The sequence below is a fragment of the Lactuca sativa genome, chromosome 9, assembly GCF_002870075.4.
Source record: "Lactuca sativa cultivar Salinas chromosome 9, Lsat_Salinas_v11, whole genome shotgun sequence".
NCBI lineage: Eukaryota > Viridiplantae > Streptophyta > Magnoliopsida > Asterales > Asteraceae > Lactuca > Lactuca sativa.
The window spans coordinates 146,315,171-146,336,938 of NC_056631.2; the positions used below are offsets into that span (position 1 = coordinate 146,315,171).

Sequence of the window (21,768 nt, forward strand, 5' to 3'; positions counted from 1 at the left end):
CACTAGCTGAAGCTCACAATCAATCACCGCCCCATTGGGGCTTAGCTAATCCATGCCCACAATAAACTTATTCCCTCGCAGGGGAATAGGAACCAGGTCCACTGAAAACTGCTCATCAAACAACTGAAGAGAACACCCTCTATGCACTCTGCCGACCCTCACAGTCCTGTCATCTGCTATCTCAACCTCTAATGGACAATCCAGCTCCCCTGGAGCTCTGCTAAATCTCTTGCTAAGCGCAAGCGATACGAATGATCGGGTAGCCCCCGAATCGAATAATACCATAGCAGAAATGCCGTTCACAGAGAACGACCCTATATAAAACATACAATCATAAGCAATAATCAATCAATAAAATAAAGAGATGAAGGGAAGATACATACCCATCACCACATCAGGAGTCGCTCGCGCCTCCTCTGCTATCATCTGAAACGCTCTACTCTTCGCCACTGGCGCCTCAGCTCGGCCCTGCCGGCCATCTGTAATCCTCAAAGTAGCAGGGGCAGGTGCAACCACCTTCCCTACTGCAGCTAAACTCGGACACTGGGACTTTTTATGTCCCCTCTGATTGCACTGAAAGCAAATCAGATCTGATGCTGCAACGGCAGTAGCAGGGGCCATACAATCCCTGCTCAAATGCCCTATCCGACCGCACTTGTAGCAGCCGAAACTCCCTGCCTTGCACGCCCCCTCGTGCAATCTCCCACACTTGCCACATCGACCGTGGCTCTGCTGACTCCTAGATCTGTGATCTGAAACCTTGGGCTTTTTGCCTGAACTACCTGAACCCGAAACCGCCTCCGGTTTCCTCTTCTTCTCCATCTCGAGATCAATCTCCTTCTCCCGAGCCCTAGCAATCATGTCATCCAGCGTTTTACAGCTGGACCGGCTCACAAACTGGCGGATATCGCTCCACAACATCTCATGATAACGGACCTTGTTCATTTCCTCATCGGCCGCATACTGAGGAACAAGAAGAGCCCTTTCCCTGAACTTGGCGGTGATCTCCGCCACGGTCTCTGTAGTCTGGGTGAGGTCCTGAAACTCTCTGGCTAGCTGCTGCACCTCAATAACTGGTGCAAACTCTGCCCTGAACCTGGTAGAGAAATCAGCCCAGGTCATGGCATCCAATGCTGCATCATCTCCAATGGTATGTCCGACCTCCTCCCACCAATCTCGTGCCTTGTCCTTCAGAAGACAGGACGCCAATTTGACCTTGTCCCCCTCGGGACACCGGCTAGTGCGGAATGCGTTGGCCACATCCGCCAACCATCTAGTACTCGCTATGGGGTCCCGCGCCCCATGATAGTCCGGAGCTCCACATGCCCTGAACTCCCTGAATATAAGGGTGCGCAACCCCATCATGGCCGCCACCTCGGCACGGAAGGTGCCCAATCTCTCATCCATCAGCTCTAGGATACCCTCCTTGATCGAACCAAAGATCACAGGAGTCTGCTCTACAATGATACGAGTAATCTCTGAAGAGAGAAACTCTCTGGTCTGCTCATCCATACGCTCGTCCCCCGAGCCTGAACCTGATCCCTCCCCGGCACCTCCACTGCCGGCTGTTGGTCTCGAACGCAAAACCACCATGCTGAAACACATCACAACGACATCAGAAAACTGAAATATCTCAAGGGATCATTGATACTACTACTAGCTTCCTGGTCTTGTCTCGGCCTTCCTTGATTCGAGTATGGATCCTCTGCTTTCAGTAGTACGGGCCCATACTACCTTCCACATCTATCCGTACTTTCCTGAAGAACTGCCTTGACTCCACCAAGTCACTTCTACTACTACTGATCTCTGCTACTCTCATCCTAGGCTTGCCCTAGGGAAATTTCTGACTCCACTCAAACCAGTCCTCAGCTGCCGAAGGCCTCCTTGTAATGTTGATTAGCCACCACCTGAATACCATCACATGCAATGAGGCCCGGATAATCCTTCGAGTAAAAGACTCATCCCTACAACGGTTGGACTCAGACAAGAGCTGCGCAATAGGGCCAAATCCAGCGCTCTGAGATTATTCAACCCTGATCACATGTGATGTGACGATTTCACCTAATGGCTAACTCCTACCGCTCAGAGTCCCACAGAGCACAAAGCAAGCAGCATTCGGATAAGGGAAACATGCTCAGGCAAAACTATTCTCATAACGAGAAGCTACTCTAGCATATAATGCTAAGCTCATACTATTAGGCATAACCTAAATAGGCTATCCTACTGCTGTCTACTCAATACTAGCATGCAATGCTCATAAAGCTGTAACACATAAAGCAGGCACATAAGGCATCCTCCTAGATCCTTAGTCCTATACTAGCATGCCATTCTACTGAAACTAAAACTGAAGAAATAACTTGTATGGGTAATTTGGGAGTACTTACTTGAGCTCGGCTGATCGCATACACCACACCCTTATCTTGTTTTAAGAAAAATTTCCTTTCTTTCTAAGCACTTTTAAAATTCCTTTAGGAAACATTTTTTTTTCTTTTCAAAAACCTTTTATTTTTCCTTAGTTTGAGTTCAGATACACCCGGAAGTGCATCTGAATCCCTCAAACCAAGGCTCTGATACCAACTTGAAACAACCCAAAAATACCACCCAAAAATTTCGATTTTTATTATAATAAAACCACGAGACTGAGTATCACATAATAAAACCATGTGCTGCGTGTTTCGAAAATCATAATAAAATACTGTGGGAAAAACTGTATCACAACTGTTATCCAAACATATCAAGAAAACTAAATCAACTCCCAAGACAAGACTGAAGCTGTGGTGTGTGCGATGCCATCATCCCGAGCTCTTCCCTTTGCTTGCGGAAGTACCTGAAACCAAAACTAAAACTGTAAGCACGAAGCTTAGTGAGCTCACCCAAACTACCACATACCATACAATACATATAAAGCACATACTGGGCCTTGCCCACTACATCAGACCGAAGTCTGGAACTAGCTGCATCGGACCGAAGTCCGGAACTGACTGGGACCTTGTCCCCTGCATCGGACCAGAGTCCGGAACTAACTGCATTGAACCGAAGTCCGGAACTGACTGCATCGGACCGAAGTCCGGAACTAGCTGCATCGGACCGAAGTCCGGAACTGACTGGGACCTTGTCCTCTGCATCGGACCGAAGTCCGGAATTGGCTGATCATGACATAGCATAACACATATCAACTATTATAATCATATATACTGCATACTACATCGGAACAGAGCCTGGAACACATAACACAAACATGCTTGAATCACAAAGACATCAAGCACTCCAACTACTGCATCGGACCAAAGTCCGGAACTACTGCTAACTAAACGAGCCGGCATTGTGGCCGTAGACCCGTTCCTACTGAGAGGAAACTCACCTCGTGAACTGGCTGCTGTGTGTATGGCTCTGGAAGCTATCTGCTGCTGCTCCGGTATCTCCCCGGCTACAAGTCCATAAACACACTAAATCAAATACTAAACACTGCATTGGGGTAAAATGACTCTTTTACCCTTGGTCAAAGTCAACTCTCTCGGTCAAAGTCAACCCACAGTTGACCTGACTCGCCGAGTTGGGCCGCCAACTCGCCGAGTCGCTAGTCTCACTTCTCAACCCTACTCGTGGCTACTCGTCGAGTATGGCATCGACTCGACGAGTACCCTCTCGATCCAAGAACTCAGACAATCTTCATCCGACTCACCGAGTCATTCGAACAACTCGACGAGTTGTTCTTGAACTTAAGAAGATTGCCTTGGACTCGCCGAGTTGTATGAACAACTCACCGAGTCCCTCCATTACTGATTTTGCTCTCCAACTCACTGAGTCCACTCTACTACTCACAGGCTTCCACTCGTCATCACTCAAAAGGGGAAAAACGGGGACTCGCGACTCGACTCGCCGAGTCGTTCTTCCGACTCTCCGAGTATCTTGCATGCAGCAACTCAAAACTCGATTCTGCTTGAATCCATTACATACAAATGATAGATCTGAGTCCAATAAGCTGATTCACCACGTAAAGTTTCCAACTTTACGTGTACAAACACATGAAAAAGGAGATAAAGGCTAAAAAGGCACTTAAAAGGGTAGATCTAGGGTTATCATGCAAAATAGCTCCATAAAGACAATAGATCTGGGCTTTACAACTTCTAAATGAACAGATCTAAGGATATCTCGACATAATAGGGTATCCATACAATCATAAGGCTTGAGAAAAGCATCAAACTAGATCTAGAAGAGTTCTAATGGAGGTTTAAAGCATAAAACAGGGGGAAATCCGAAGAATACCTCAAAGAACTCTGATTTGCCCTTGAATCTTTGCTCTACAACTCTTCTCCTTGCTCCTTTCTTCTTTTCCTTCTTCAATCCTTCAAAAATTTAACACAAGAACACTTAGATCACTCAAGGATGGATTAGGGTTTTCTCACAGCTTCCTGAGGGTGAAGGAGGCGAGAATGGGGGCTATAAGGTGGCTTAAATAGTGAGCAACCCGGGGATTTAGGGTTTCTTCCAGGCAGGCAGACTCGCCGAGTCCCGAATATGGACTCGCCGAGTCGCCGACTATCACGTGCTCGAAAATCCCGTCCCTACTCGGCGAGTCAGGCTATGAACTCGCCGAGTCCCTCTTGCAAACTTCTAAATAAATACTATGGGATCATCATACCGGAGACGGGTCGTTACATATATATATATATATATATATATATATATATATATATATATGTATATATATATATATATATATATATATATATATATATATATATATATATATATATATATGTAGGATGAGGTTCATTTGAGACCAGAGCTTTTTTGTGAAACTCAAGGACAACATCTTAGCCATTGATCATAACTGATCATGTGGCACATACAAAAACATGATTAAGACTTATTAACATACATCATTTGTTAATTAGGGGCAGATTAGTCATTATTAGGTTAAATATCTCATCAGCACATATGTTACCAAAATTAGGGTCATATTCACGTAATCAAGATCTTCATCTCCATCAATCTTCAAGTCTTTTGCCAATTCATCGTTGCTATAGGACCATCATTCATTGATTGGTCAATTATCCTCTCGTATCAAAATCGTCGTATTCAGGTAATCATGATCTTCATCTCCTTCGATCATCAAGTCTTTCTACCAGATTATTGTGATTTTGAAATCAAAAATCGTTGATCGATTAAATTATCCTCTCCTATCACAATCTCAACTATTAAATTCACGATTTTAGTGATTTACCAGTTCATCTTCATCATCATTCTACATCTGAAGGTGATCATTAGATTGAGGTTTAGTTTTTTGGCACATGCAGTTCTGTTTATAAGTTGTGATTAGCAATTTTTGTAATTCTTAAACATTTATAGTTGTCTATGCACTTTCAAGTTTTGATTTTTACTATCTGATTCGTTATTTTAGAAATCCATCAATGTATGACAACTTTCATCACTTTCATTGTTTGATTTCAACACTATTAAGCAATATGTTTTAAAGCAATAGAACATCATACTGATTGATTTATTTAGTTCATGTTAATTGTTTTTAACCTAGAAGAAAAGTAAACATAGGATATGTTTTTGAGAAATATATCAACTATTTCAATGTTTGATTTTGAAATTTCATTCAATCAACAATTTTTCAGCAACTATACATGCACTCTACTTGTTTGATGAAAGTGCTAAAGAATTAAGAATTTGATGTATCTATCACTCGCTTGTTCCTATGACTAAAGTTCTCTTTAAGAATTGGAGTATGGTTTTGAAATTTGATGTCAAAATTGGTGTAATATGATTTAATGTTACTCTTACTAACTTTACGATAACTCTGTGTAAGTATGTTTTTACTCAAACACAAAAGGTTGGAGATGTCCCTTTTACCATAGGTTTGTGTAAAATTGTTTTTTTCTTCAAACAAAAATGTTTGGAGATATCATTTTTAGCAATATTTATTGCTCTTATTAACATGAAATAAGGGGTTGCTCTTACTAATATGCAATAAGGGGTTTTAGAAATATTGACTGCTCTTATTAACATCCAGAGATAGGAAAACCGAGTGCTTGTATGCAATATATTGATAATCAATTTTTATCATTTTCATTTACTGTAAGCTTCTTTTTTGTATTTCATACTCATTCTTAAAATTGGAGCTTTATGTGGTATATTTTAACTGAAGCAGTACGATTGTAATAATAAAAGTTCATCTTCTATATTAGAGCATCATATCATAGCATATTGAAGCTTTTGTTGATTTTGAAAAAAAATCAATAATATTTTGATTGAATCAGTAAGATTGAAGAAACTTATCATCTTTGTTTCGCCTGTCACCAAAAATATAGAATATTATTTTAAGAGAATATTCTACATACAAGAAAGGTCATCTTTGTTTCTTTTGTCACGACTAACATATCATATTATTCTAATAGAATACATATAGACAAGAACATAAAATATAAAATATTAGTTTAATAGGAAAGAGCATAGAATATCATTATAATAGAATTTCCTTTTGGTTCGTTTTAGTTGAAGCAATACGATTATAAAAATAAAAGTTCATCTTCTATATTAAAGCATCATATCAGAGAAAATTGAAGCTTCGGTCGATTTTGGAAAAAATAAAGAATAGTTTAATTGAAGCAATAAGATTTGAACAACAAATCATCTTTGTTTATTTTTCTCACAAAAAATATAGAATATTAGTCTGACAGTTAGATACACGCAAGATCATATTTGTTTCTTTTGTCACAAAAAACATATAATATTGTTCTAATAGAATATTCCACATACATACAAAAACATAGAATATAAATTATTATTGTAACAGATAATAACAAATGATACTATTCTTACGTAATTTCTTTTGTAAATTAATTCATGATGATCAATAAGAATACATTGTACATATATAGTATTTATTTCAATTGATTTATGACTGTATTTATAAATTATTAACTGAAGATTCTTTATTTGTAGGTCAATGTAATGATGTTGTAGAAGAATCTCGTTTAATCGTCATTTTGTTGATTTTTATTGAAGCAACACGATCAGAGTTTGACATTGATCATTAATCAATTACAGAAATTAGAAACTTTATTAGCAATCGATCATCCATTTTCATCCTTTACATATTGTCTTATCTTTAGTAATTGTAATCTTTGATTTCAGCAAACAGTTATGTACTTTTAATATTTGACTTTCATTGTTCTTTGAAGCAATACACAAAAAATTATTCTAATTAATATGTGGAGGGTTGTATTAATGGTAGATGTTAATGGTATTTTATACAATATTCGACATATGTACATTAACGTCAACTATGATATTGATGATGATATTAAATAGTTCTTTAGTTTGCACTCTAAATATTGTATCTAGTTTGATTTTGTTTTCTATTTCATATTATTAGCCATTTAAAAGCTTTGATTTCAGCATTATATGACCTTAGTGTGTTCAAGTGCATCACTCTAATGATAATAGAAAAGTTTAATTTTTATTCTATTAGAAGATTATATGTATATATACATTTATACTATTAGAATATTACACAAATATGCATTGATTTTAAAGTTAATACCAGAAAATCTAGAATATTATCATAATATTATTCTATATATATATATATATATATATATATATATATATATATATATATATATATATATATATATATTCTGTAACTCAAAGTAATGATGTTGTAAAGGAATCTCACTCAAGTAACATATTCATTGTAGCTAATGGTTCTTTAGTTTACATTCCAGATGTGGATTCTAGTCACACCTGATATAGATACAATATTTAATGATATTAATGATGAGGCTATGATTCTCTACAATTATATTTTAAATGTATCAAAAACATTGGAGTGTATATGGTTGACTACAATAGTGCAAGAAAAAACTTTATCATAAGTACATCATATTTCCAACCATACCTAGTATTTTATTAAACATAACAAGGAATTCTAACATTCAAAACGCAACTATTGTTCATACATACTTTGTTCAAAATACAAAAAACGTGAGAAAGAAAATGATTCAATGTCATTCACAATCACACATTTCCAAACTTCCATTAATTTATTTTTGGATCCCTTTCAGTGCATTCTTTTTCATCAATCCATTCCGTCGTCATCTTATGCCAAGTTTCTTTATCAAGATTTTCATATTACTTAGGTTCTTCAATAATCTTTTTTCTTCTTATTTGATCTGCATCAAATTATATAGTATAAATATGTTGGAAAAAAAACATATGCATTATTTCATAACCTAATATAAAATCGAATACAAAAATATGTACATTCTAAGAATAATCAACATGGTAAAAATATAATATAACACTCCAGAATACCTTAACTTAGAATATTTATGTCAGATCTTCATATATATTAGTGTGTTTAATGTTATACCTTGTCGTTTATTTCAAGCTCTGATGAGGACCTATCAGTTGAACTATCATTAACTTTCTTAACTTTAGTATCAACAACATATTTTGCTCTTGACTCAGTTATTATTGTCACTTGATTTGCATATATAAAAACATATACCATGCTTCAATTAGGAAAATAAATACAAGAAGATTCAGGCCACACATCATAAACTAAAATAATACATGGATTTGTTTTTTAAATACTTGACGAAAACTAGAATATTGACATTATAAAGCATAAACTACAATATAATAATAATCAAAATCATATAGACATTAACCTTACACAATAAATTCATTGGTGTATGATTTAAATTTCACTTATCAAAGTAGGAAATAGAGTCTAGTTAATCAATAGAATAAGATCTGAAACCAAATTTATGAAGTAACATATGACTTATCAAATAAGAATACCTAGAATATTATATTATCAAACACTAGTTTACTAATTTTTTTTACCAGACCATCTATTTAATCAAGGAAATAACATCTGAAATCAAATTATGACGTATTATATGACTTATCAAAATAGAATACCTAAAATATCAAGTTATCAAACACCATTTTACCAACTTTTACTAAATCATCCATTTAATAAAAACATACATCTAAAATCAAATTAGGAAGTACCATATGACTTATCAAACCAAAATACCTAGAATATCAAGTTCTCAAACACTATTTACTATATCTTTACTAGATCATCCTATTAATCAAACAAAATAACATCATTAATCAAATTAGAAAGTTAGATATGACTTATCAAATCAGAATAGGTGAAATATCAAGTTACCAAACAATTATTTACTAATTTTTCACTAGATAATAAGATAAATCAAAGAAAATAACATTTGGAATCAAAATATATTTTAAATACCTCGAATATCTCAACATATTTTGTGAATAACTTCATTTAGGCGTAATAGCATAACATGAATACTAGAATTATCAACATTAGAATTGTTAGCAGCCAATGATGAGTCAATGACATTTACTATTACCTGATGAGAAAAATCCACCCGCAACTAAGAAAAATGAAAAGCAGTACTTGTTGAAGGATTAGTAGAAATATGTATGTGATGAGGAGTTTTTTTATTTCTTAAAATAACAACATTCTTATAACATTAAGTTATAATTTTAAAATATTACATAGTCTAAAATCAGAATATGACACATAATTTCAGAATATTTCACATTACTAGATTGTTAATATAGTACTATCAGAATATTACATATTACTTCACAACAAGGTCCAAAATATGTTGTTTCCAACAAAATCAGAATGTATAAAGTCATATATTACACATTACTTAACAAAAAGTTCAAAACAAGATGTTTCCAACAAAATAATAATGTCTAAAATCATATATTATGCAGTACTTAACAAAAAGATTGAAAGCAATTTGTTTCTAACAAAATCATTGTGTCTAAAATTAGAATATGACACATAATTCTAGAATGATTCACATAAGTTTATGGTATATCAAATATTATCATAATATTACACAGTACTCCACCAAGTGGTTCAAAGCAAGTAGTTTCTAACAAAATCATAATGTCCAAAATACTTTTCCATAACTGATTGTTCATTATTGACTTTATATATTGAACCTTACAATTACATTTTCATTCAGCCTTTGTCTATAACTGAATCATTATTGGTTTCCATCAAGATCAAAATGTCTAGAATATTCTTGATATTAAAACTTACATCATTATATTTTTACCGTATCATCTAATTAAACAACTCAATAACACTTGACCTTAGATTATACTAATATTAAAACGAAAAACCATGTTTTACTAAATTCATACTAGAAGATAATTAGTCAACATAATACTTTAATTAACTTGTATATGGTCCTCATTGGAATTAGCTTGTTACTTTGTTTGAGAACTTTGATTTTAATTCTTTATCCTCAACTATGTTACTTCTTCGAAGTAGAGTAGATAAGGGTTAATATTGTTGTTTTGATTATATTCACTAGATGAAAATAGAAAGAAAAATACAAGATCTTTTACTGGAAACAATTGAAATCGAAAACATATGTTTGAATACGGTTTTATCATGAACGAGATTAAATCAACTTCATTTGTAATTTCATAATATTACATAGAAATATCATAATACTACACAAAATTTTAGAATAATTTGTATCAACACATATTTTAGTAAATAATAAGACAATCTTACCAAACCAAAATGCTTAATTTATTAATGGATTGAACCCTATTTCAATGTATTTGTACTACCTCATCTAACTAATCAACATAACAACGTATGGGCATAAACTTTACTAAGCATAATACTTAAAATACTCAGATCTAAAACCCTATTTAAACAGAATTTATACTAGAAGCTAATTAATCAAAAAATACCTAAAATAACTCTTTTATGCTCTTCATCAGAATCATATATTTCAATTGGAGATGATTTTTTGAGAGATTCATAATGAGATTTAATCAAGATTTGATTTGGGGTAGAATGAAGTCGTGATTTCCAGAATATGAATCGAAATCAGTTTTTAAGGCTTTTTTGCGGTTTTAATCGACTGTTTGGGAAATTTCTCTAGATTTAATCGAGAAAGTTTCTGAAGAAACTTTTAATCAGAATCAAAGATAATCATAAATGAAAATTTTAATTTTAATCAATGGACTTTTTTCAAAATTGAAGATGAATCAAAATGAAAGGAATTAATTGACAAATTTCAAGGCAATGAGAGTTCTAGGGTTTGAAAGAGAACTTTTTGTTTGAGAAAGAAAGATGTAAAACATGATGCGATGTGATTCAGGTACCAGGTGATTAAAGCAAATTGGCAAGAATAGCCCTCCGTGTCCATGAATTAATCTTCAACTTTGAAATAATTTCAAAATTGCCACCGTGTTCCACTAACTTTTTTTGTTTTAATATCAACCCTAAATTATTTATAAAGAGTGGTTCAGATCTTGTCTTTCTTGTCTCACAAAATCTTATTGTCTCATATGAACCCAACCATATATATATATATATATATATATATATATATATATATATATATATATATATATATATATATATATATAATTTGTTTATATAGATTATTTATATTAAAAAATAAAAAAGATGTGAACAAAAAATAATTTATAAGATGAATTGTGATATGTTTTGGTTTAATGATATGTTGTAGGGATGATGATCTGTAGCTATATGCAGATCAATTTGGGTGTGATTAACAATGTCCACTAGGGATGTTATTCGGGTCGGAACCGAACCGAACCGACCCGAACAAACCGAAAACCGAATAAGGGTAATTGTATGAACCGAAAACCGAACCAAATAAGCAATACGGGTTCGGTTCGGTTCGGGTATTATTCGGTTCGGTTCGGTTCCGGCCCGAATAACCCAAATAACATGTACAATATGATTAAGGAGCCGAATAACCCAAATAACATTTATAATGTGATTATACATATTGTATTTTGTATGACTTTTGTAGCTTATGATAAACACGAAAAACATGGATAACACGGATTAACTATTCTTGATATATAAAATGTAAAATCCAACCACCACAATCTTAAGATATAGTTATTAAGCAACATATTAAACACTAAACATTAAACCTCCAAAACACCTAAAAAACTATCTATAAGTATATAAGTTAAACATTAAACATTAAACATTATGTGGGTATTTTGGGTAACGATTGATAGAACACAAGACCGAATAAGCAATTGTGCAAGTGGAAAAAAATGTGACTTTTCATGTTCGGTTCGGTCCATTTGGACCGAATAAGCCCTTATTCGGGTAACCCGGACCGAATAACCCGAAAACCGAATAAGCCTTATATAGATACCCAAAAACCGAATCGAATTGCTTATTCGGGTCTAACTCGGTTCGGGCTTCCGGGCCAAATTCTCATCCCTAATGTCCACAGTACTTTTTGTTATAAAAACCATATTTTCTTTACAATAAATCCAAAAAATGATATTTAAATACTAAAAAATATCCCGTTTAATTTTTTTACAATATTTCCCTAAATACATCATAAAAATTAAAAGTCAGAATTTTTTTACCTCAAAAGTTAATACCCGTGAATAACGAATCCAATAAATTAGATATTGTAATTTTCCATCTTTTTTCTATAAAAACGGGCTAAGCATTCTCTTTGGATTGATAAAGTTGTGGTCTAACGACTTATCAAACCCTAATAAAAGCCCAACTCCATTTGTTTTTCATCTACATAAAGAGATAAAGTTAAATAATACTTAGGGGTGCAAACGAGTCAAGCTACTTGCGAGCTACTCGAGATCGGATCGTTAAAAGCTCGACTCGAAATCGATTTTAAACGAGCCCGAGCCGAGCTCGAGCTTAATATTAAGCTCGTTTATTAAACGAGCTCGAGCTCAAGCCTATGTCATTAAGCTTGATTAGGCTCGCGAGCCTAAACGAGTCTTTATATAATATAATTTAATATTATTTATATATATTAAAATAAAAACATTTTAGGGGAATTATGGATTTAGGGTATTAGTAAACAAGCTTTTTAATGAGCTCGAGCCGAACTTAAGATTATTTAGACACGTCAGATAAAAAACGAGTCGAGCCCGAGCCCGAGCCGAGCTTGTATAATTATTTACGAGCTTGAGCCGAGCTCAATACATGGAAGCTCGAATCGAGCCGAGCTCGAGCTCGAGCCTTATATAACTTAAACGAGCCCGAGCCGAGCCTGGTCAGGCTCGGGCTCGGCTCAGCTCGTTTGCACCCCTAATAATACTTATTATCAAATAACATATGATTTTATCGGCTTTTCCAAGATAATTATCTACTTCATTCTTGAAGCTTTAAACATTTCAAAGGTTTCATGTTTACGCCTAATCAGATAAATATTAATACGAGTGTTTTAGGCATGGAACGTTTGGAAGTGTTTGAAAGCTTCTACCTTCTAGTGTTTGACAAATGCTCCGTTTTAAACAGAAAGCCACGTTTGACACTACAAGCTTGTAAGATTTAGTTTAAATAAAACGTTCCAAATCCAAAAAAAACTATTTCACGTAGTGTTTAACAAAACTCTACCAGCTACAAACTATCCGCTACCATCTATTTTTGCCGAACATGCCCTATATCTAATGAATTCATCAGTAGACAAATCAAAAAGCCTATAAAAAATTATAAAACCCTTTCTTCTCTTAACCATTAAAAGGTTGAAATTATTGAGCACTGAATGAGTCAGTTTTATTCCACAATCCTAACCCCAAATTCATGGGATGAATAAATCAAGGTGATGAGGAAAGAACTTAAAAGAACCTGGGAATAAGCTAATTGTCTCGCATTTAGGAAATTTCTTATGATCGTCTATGTGGTCTTCGGAAATTTCTTTTGTGATTATTTTCCTTTTTGACAGTTTTTCATACTTGCACTCCATTAGCCGCATTCTTTGGATTATTTTCACTACTCTTTTACTCTTTAACAGGTGTGTCGCATGATATTGTGTCACTTCATCTTCCTTTCTAACACAGGAACCATTTTTTATAACTTTCTTTCTTACAAAATTTTTTACACAAAAAGAGAGCTTGGTTTTCATGATACATTGGCATGATGCTTTGGGAGTATTGTTTAGAAGATCATAGTCATTAACAGTTGCAATTTTTGACTCTTGTTTTCCTTCTCCATGTCACACCACTTTCCTATATCTAACATGAAATTGCTTTAAAAAATCCTTTGTTGTAACTTGCTCTTGATACCAGAAAAAAAAAAAAAAAAAAAAAAAGAACAAACTATGAGCTACCCAGATAGATGCTTAGTTGTACCGTGTTCTTAAGTTGTAGTACTTCATGCTTTTATACTCGGACTTTGTGCTTAAATAGTTGTATTAAGCAAAAATGAACCCAAATGTGCCAAGTATAGGAATTAGGTCATATATGGTACCAGAAGTTTTGGGGTTTGATTATAAAGAAAAACTAATCTTGATTGCAATTGTTACAAATTTTAACAATTGGACTTAATACATACAGAACATCTTTATCTGAAAAAAGAAACATTCTTTATTCGTAGAGCATACAGACATTTATCCATTCAAAACTCAATGGAAAAAAGAAGCAACACTAAGAGGCCTTGTAATATGATTCTTACAAATAAAAAAAATACTAACGCCTACAAGTTATGCCCGGTATCTATTGAGATAATCCATAAATAACTTAATATTACATGTGAACAAAACACAAACTATCAAAAGTATTAACTATAAAATCCGAATTATCACCAATAATCTTTACAAGAACATACTCCATTTTCAAAATGATGGAACCTCTTTGCATCACGTGCAATGATTAATCTTCCAACCAACTTTGAAATAATCTTGAGCGCCTCATGGCAATCGCCACAAACACGCAGATTTTTCATTATCCGTATTGTTGCACGGGGTGGACTAGTCAAAAGAGCTTGAGATAAAGCAAGTCTTTCACTATGTGATAAAAGAGCTTCTTCTCTACTTTCATGGTCTAAATCATGGAGTACAAATCTAGTCTGTGCCACATACCCAACTTCTATCATGTGTTGTTTTAGACACCTAAGTTGAGTGTATAATTTCTCATGATCAGCCTGAGATGTATCCCCAGCCCTAAACTGAAAAGTTTTGGATTTGATTTCTAGGAGATTTAATGGTGCTGATTTATCTTTTTCTTTTGCATTATCCGAAGGCTTTATTGGTATCAAGCCTTTCTCTGATTGTTTATCTAAATGAGAAGGATCTAGAAAGTTTACAATCTCAGTACAACGGTCTTCGAGTTCTAAATCACCATAAACCCTAGATTGATTCATCATAATTTCCCAAATTTCTGCAGTTGGCTTCATGGGCATCTTTTCTATGAATTCCAATGCTTCATTTAAGTACCCTGAACTCCCGAGCATATCGACTACACTTGCATAATCATCCATAGATAGAACAAGATTGTAATTTTTAGTCATTGATTCGAAGTGTAATAGCCCTTCTTTCATGTCTCCTACGACACTACATGCAGCAAAAACACCATCAAACATCTGATTATCGGGTTTTAATCCGACCTTTTTGAATTCGGTGAACATTTCGAGTGCGTCTTCACCATGGCCGTTTTTAGCAAGCCATGTTATCATTGTGTCCCAAGAAGTAAGATTTCTTTGGGGCATTTTATCGAACACCTTATATGCGTCTTCCATGGAACCACACTTTGAATACATTTCCAAGATTTTGTTGCAAATGTGAACATCAAGATGATGTACTGACCTTGTGAGGTGGTTATGGACTTGTTTAGCTTCTTTAAGTGCCTGAGTTTCTCCGCATGCTTTCATCAAGAATAGATATCCAGGCATTTCAACTGTTACTTTCTTCAGCTCAAGCATACGCAAAACCTCCACAGCTTCCTTCAATTTCTGTTCCTTGCAGAAAGCATTAAGCTCCTCAATCGTGCCAAGTAGTTGCTTTTCCTCACCAGGTTCATATAAAATTTCTTTATGTTGAGAGTCAATTGGCACTTCATAATTTACCAACCCACTACTTGAAGCATTACCACCATAAGATCCATTGATGTTATATTGTCTCTGTCGATGTAAACCATCTTTACCCATGTTATAATTACCTTGATTTCCTTGAACATTTCCATTATATTTTCCATATTGATCATTTCCACCTCCTATAACTTCTTTTGATACTCCACTATTCATCCAATATGAACTCTGGACATTTCTACCTTCTTCATATAACGTATTTGAACTCTGTTCCAATATCTTATTCTCATAATTTCGATCACAGTCATAACTCTGCCCATAAGCCACAGTAGGTTTTTTCTGGACAACCAAGGGATTTTTTCTATAAACCCCATCAGGGTTTTGGTCAAATTGATTATTACTGTCTCTAATTGACCAATAATTACCATATCCAGTTGAGTTTTTGACATTAGCTGGAAACTCGTTAGGGTTTCGGAAATGAAAGCTCTCATCGGCCGCCGCAGAATTGAGAGTGCTAAAGCTTTTAACAAAAGAAAGGGCTTTGAAGAAACTAACTGAGAAATAACTGCGTGAAGCACTTGTACCATTGCATACCTTATAGAGATAATTTAGAGATTTCACCATTTCGAATGACCTCGCTCTTGCTTGAGACATGCTGTAATCGTCGAAGTTAATAGTGACGAATAAAATCGGCGTCCGGTGTGATTTTGGTGGCGGCCGAGAGGGGAGCAATGGCTGAGGGAGGGTCCGGTACACCCTAAATGTCCAAAAACGGGTTCAAACTCTACAACTGCATCTGGTTAAGCCGCACAGACATAGGTGGTTTTTTTCTTGTTTTGTTAAAGGCTTTGTTCACATAAAGGTGTTTGGTTCCTGTGACCAACTTATGTGCCGTAATCTTTTTTTTTTTTTTTTTTTTTTTTTTTAATTATTAATATTATTTATTTTAATTTTTATTTATTTATTTGTCTCAAACGCCGTTTAGCAAGTTTTGAGTTAATCTCACGTAACCTTCTCACCCGTTAAACAATAACCCTATATAAAAAAAAAACAAATGTATTTCTTCATCATTTATGTAGCCCGAATTCATTGATTCACAACTACATGCAACAATAACATCTTTATCTACAAACTCAGCAACTTCACACACGAGATTGAAACCAGTTGTTAAATGTTATTTTGGTGATGTCTGCTCCATATCAGTGTCAAGGATACTGGACAACCCGGATAAAAGATTTTGGGATGCCTTAATTTCAAGGTAATTTGCAATTTCATCTTAAATCGAAATGAAATCTGTTACTGAGGTATTAGGGTTGTAATTACATATTTTTGTTTCATATTCTTAGGGTTGTGATTACACATTTTTGTTTCATATTCTCTTCCCTTTCAATTTGTAGGACTCTTCAAGGTGTCATTTTTTCAGATGTGTGGATGAACGGGGAAAAAGCTATTGAGCAACAAGACCAGTTGATGAGTCTGTTAAAGATAATTGTAGGGTTGTTAATATATATTGCATTGTTGGTTTTACCTTTTGTCATCAAAATGTTATTTAAGCAGTGTACTTTTGCAATGTGCTCAGTAATGTTATTAATTGGTATCCCTATATTTGAAGTATATATTTTGTAATTTGCAAGGTGTGAAATGGTAATCGAATGGTAATCTATATGTGTAGCCTTTGAAATTTGGTTTGTGCAAAGTGGGAAATGCTAATCTAATTGTGTATATATGTCATAGCAAAGGGCAATTTAGCTATTGCATAATATGAACATGGATAATTTCGTATTTACCAATGTGTACTTGGCAAAACAAGATGCTATAAACCAAACTAATTTAAGATGTTATATGTTGATCCTAAAACGAAATGACGTATGCGGAACAAGAATCGAAATCATGAATCAAACACACTAATGCAAGTAATCTAGTGAAAGTCTTTTATATTATTGATTAAGAAATGGAGCATACAAAGAGACTTTGGTTTTGCTAAACCAAACTAACATTGATGCAAAATGGGAGGTTTTTTGGGGAAGCTTACCTAACAAGCTAAGCTAAAGGATATATATATATATATATATATATATATATATATATATATATATATATATATATATATATATATATAATGGTTAAATACATCACATGTCAAATAAACTAAGAAACCACTAAACAAGAGATAGTCCTTGAGATGTTTTCAAAATAGGCTTCTCAAATGCCAACATCAGTTTCAGTATTTTCAACTCAACACTTTAAACCAAACCAAAGCAAGATGCTATAAACCAAACTAATTTAAGATGTTATAAATCAAACAAAAGAAACATGTTATAAGCCATATAAACCAAAGTATGATGCTATAAACCATACAAAGCAAAAGTAAAATGCTATAAAATATACCAAATTAAGATGTTATAAACCAAAAATATTAGCATAAACTAGATTTCATAGAATATGAGTGCGCATTACATAATATTTCATGTTGCAATCATCCAATTGTGCCAAAAGCCTATTAAACAAACCTACCAAGGCAACATTTGTGACAACCCAAAAATTTCCGTTAGTTTTAACGTCGAAATTAAGCACGTCAAAAATTAGCCAAATTTATCCCAAATATATTTTTGACTGGATTTAAACCCGTTGGAATATTTTAAATAATATTCGTCAAGCGAACCAAAATTAAGGAGGTATAATTTTAAAATGTTGCCGTGTTTAACGGTAGTCGTGAAAAACCCTGTTCGCGGTTGGTGTCGGGTGAACCCCAACCAGGCCATAAACTTCACCCTATATAAGGGTTGAGTGGGTTTCCTTCCCACCTTTTTCCCACCTTAGACACTTTCTCTCTCTACAAATCGGATTTTGGTCAAAAATCGCCCCTTCGAGCTCCAAATCGGTAAGTTAACCTTCCTAGCTTGTTGTTTATCTTATCTAGCTTGCAAATTCGTGGCTTAAACATCCAAAAACCCCAAGAACAAGAGTTTACGGTCTTGGGAGCATCCCAAAACTGTAAACACCTTGAAAGAGGATTTTGGTGCCCAAAAACCCCTCCAAACCATTTCTAATGCTTAGCAATGACTTAGAGGCTTGCATGAAAGGACTTAGAACACCAAAATCGTAGCAAATGAGGAGTAAACATGAGTTTACGGTCTAAGAACATTCTTAGACCGTAAACCCATCTTCAAGGACCATAAACACCTTTTAAGGTGTTAAACTACCCCTTAAACACCTCCAAGAGCTTCTATAAACTTCCTTGAGTGCATAGAACCTTATATTCCTTCTTGTGATGCACCAAAGCATACATAAGTGAGTCACACTTGAGTTTACAGCCCAAGAAGGTTCTTGGACCGTAAACACCCTTTCTTAGACCATAAACACCCCCAAAGGGTGTTAAAGTGCTCCTAACACTTTGTATGGCTTGGAATTGGACCTAGAACTTTGTATGCTTAACCTATAACCACCAAAACACATGATTCATGGACTAACATGAGTTTACTGCTGTAAACTCATGTGTTTAAGGTAGTAAACTCCCCAAGAACATCTTCATAGACTGTAAACACCTTTCCAAGGTGTTTAAGTGCCTTTACCACTTTCCTATGCTCATATAAGTGACTAGAACCTTGCGTGCATGAGTTAGAACCACCAAACAACAAAAGAAATGGACTAACATGAGTTTACTGCTGTAAACTCATGTGTTTTCGGCCGTAAACTCCTCAAGGAGTGGTCAATGGACCGTAAACTCCCTAAAATGGTCCATTTGGAGCCTAAACCACTTCCTATGCCCTAGAATTGAAAGCCTAATTCCACGAGTGAGATAAGACCTTAAAGCATCCAAGGACACACCACCCATGAGTTTAGAGCCGTAAACTCATGGGGATATGGTCTTAGGGCCGTAAACTTTATAAAGAGTTTACTCTTGAAGAGTAAACCCCCTATCTAGGCCATACACTCCCCTATCTGTAACCCAATAGCCTCCTAGCACTTGACCAAAGTGTTTTTCCGCACATTAGGATGCTTATACGTGTTTAATTAGTATTATAATTACTAATTCTATGTAAACATATGTCATCATATGTTATTAGGTCACTAAGTGTGTTCAAGTCTTTACTTGACACCGAGCACCACCGACACCTCCATCCGATCCACTTACAATAGGTGAGTTCATACACCTGAATTAACCTTTTAAATGTTTTTATATGCTTTTATGGGGGGAATACAAGTTAAAACATTCTAGTTATAATATCAATCATATATGATTAATAACCCGCATGCGCAAGGATTTATTATACTTTCAGCTGTTTTACCAAGTATGATACTATAAATGGTTTTCCAAAACGTCTTTACTTGTTTAAATTTTTTCTCAAATTGTCTCTCGTGCTGTATGTTTTACTTCAAAACCAGTTACAACAGTATTTTAAACAAAGGTTTTCTTTACTTATATTGTTTTATCAAAGTTATATTCAAAACTTGCTTATGAAAGATTTTCAAGGATTTCCAAAGGTCTTCAAACTTATTTTACAAAAGGATATCAAGTCACGATTTTCTTAAGTGTAAAGACTTTCCAAAGTTTTCGTCAAAGTTTTCTTCCATGCTTCTATGCTTCTACTTCATTAAATGCTTCTACTTCGTTAAGTGCCTCTACTTCGTTAAATACATGTCTGTATTTGTATAGTTATATAAATAATGTTTAAAAGACTTAGGAAGGCTAGTTCGCCCTATTTCCTTTTCCTCGTTGGGATGTGGTCTGGTGGGTATCATATATTCGTCCGAAGGTCGTTTAAACATTAGTTATATTTCATGTATACATATATGGACATAAAAGCTCTCTCTCTCTCTCTCTCTCTCTCTCTCTCTCTCTCTTTCTCTCTCTCTCTCTCTCTCGACCATTACATCGCCTTGGGTAGCAAGGGCATCCTTCCATTCATCACTCATAGATCAAAGACACTAGTAACTATTATAGGAATAGTTAGGAGGTTCTATTCACTCTTTCTAGTACAAGAATTCCATAGGAGTCAGTTCATACGCGAGTCATTATCATTTCTCCAGCGCCTCTAATAGCATTCAGAATACGAGATGCATCTTCAAGACACGGATCTCCCCGTCGTCAAGTTGGTAACCAGAGTCTCCTGTAGGGAGAGCGGGCATTGTGGGTATAGATCTATACGGGACTGACACTCCTGCACCCTGACTGCTAGCTACAGTCCACGGCCTACCAAGCCAAGGGGTGACAAATGTCATATTTATTCTGACGCTTGCAGGTGTCAAGTACTCTAGTGTCAATCAGTATGGTTACAAGTATCTCCATGTTTACCTTATAATTCATGGCCTTAAGGTAACGAGAATTTTGATGGGTTTTAGGTAAAACAAATAAACTAGAAAAACAATTCCTAAGTTCACATGCAACCTACTTTGGATCTATGTTTTATCTATTGAACATACAACTTTGAATTGCAAAACAAGAACCCTAGAGGAGAGAGGCTAATATCAAAATTAACAAACTAGGGTTTAGTAATTACATACCTTTCAATTGTTATAGTAAACAATTGATAATTCCCTTGATCTTGATCTTGATCTTCTTGGAAGCTTAGCACCACAAGTGTAATGCCTCTAATGGAATCACACCCAAACCAGCAAGAAGGAAAGTAGAAGGAGAGAGAGGGAGTATGCAATTTTCGGCACTAAGGGTTTCTTCCAAAGAAAGAGTGACCAAAATGTGAACCAGGAGGCTCCTTATATAGTTGAGGGATCTAGGGTTTAGGAAAAACCCTAATGCTCCTTGCTTAGGGCCTAAGCAAAGCCAAAGGCCTTATCCAAGCCCCCTTGGACGAAGTCCTTAGGGTTTCCCCTATAGATTTCGTCCACCTCCTTCCAAGGAGGTTCTGGAGCCTTCCACTCAACTATTAGATAATTGCAAA

At 35.0% G+C, this 21,768-nt stretch overlaps 1 protein-coding gene across 1 annotated transcript; it reads right to left on the minus strand.

The window, feature by feature from the left end:
• Positions 1-14,460: 14,460 nt before the first annotated feature.
• On the minus strand, positions 14,461-16,719 carry LOC111882784 (pentatricopeptide repeat-containing protein At4g32450, mitochondrial). The gene has a single exon (XM_023879150.3). The coding sequence runs from the start codon at positions 16,520-16,522 to the stop codon at positions 14,645-14,647; it is 1,878 nt and encodes a 625-aa protein (XP_023734918.1). The 5' UTR covers positions 16,523-16,719; the 3' UTR covers positions 14,461-14,644.
• Between the last annotated feature and the right edge of the window lie 5,049 nt (positions 16,720-21,768).

Excerpts from the sequence above, each read along its gene's own strand:
- LOC111882784 (XM_023879150.3), bottom strand. The coding sequence starts at position 16,522 with ATGTCTCAAGCAAGAGCGAGGTCATTCGAAATGGTGAAATCTCTAAAT.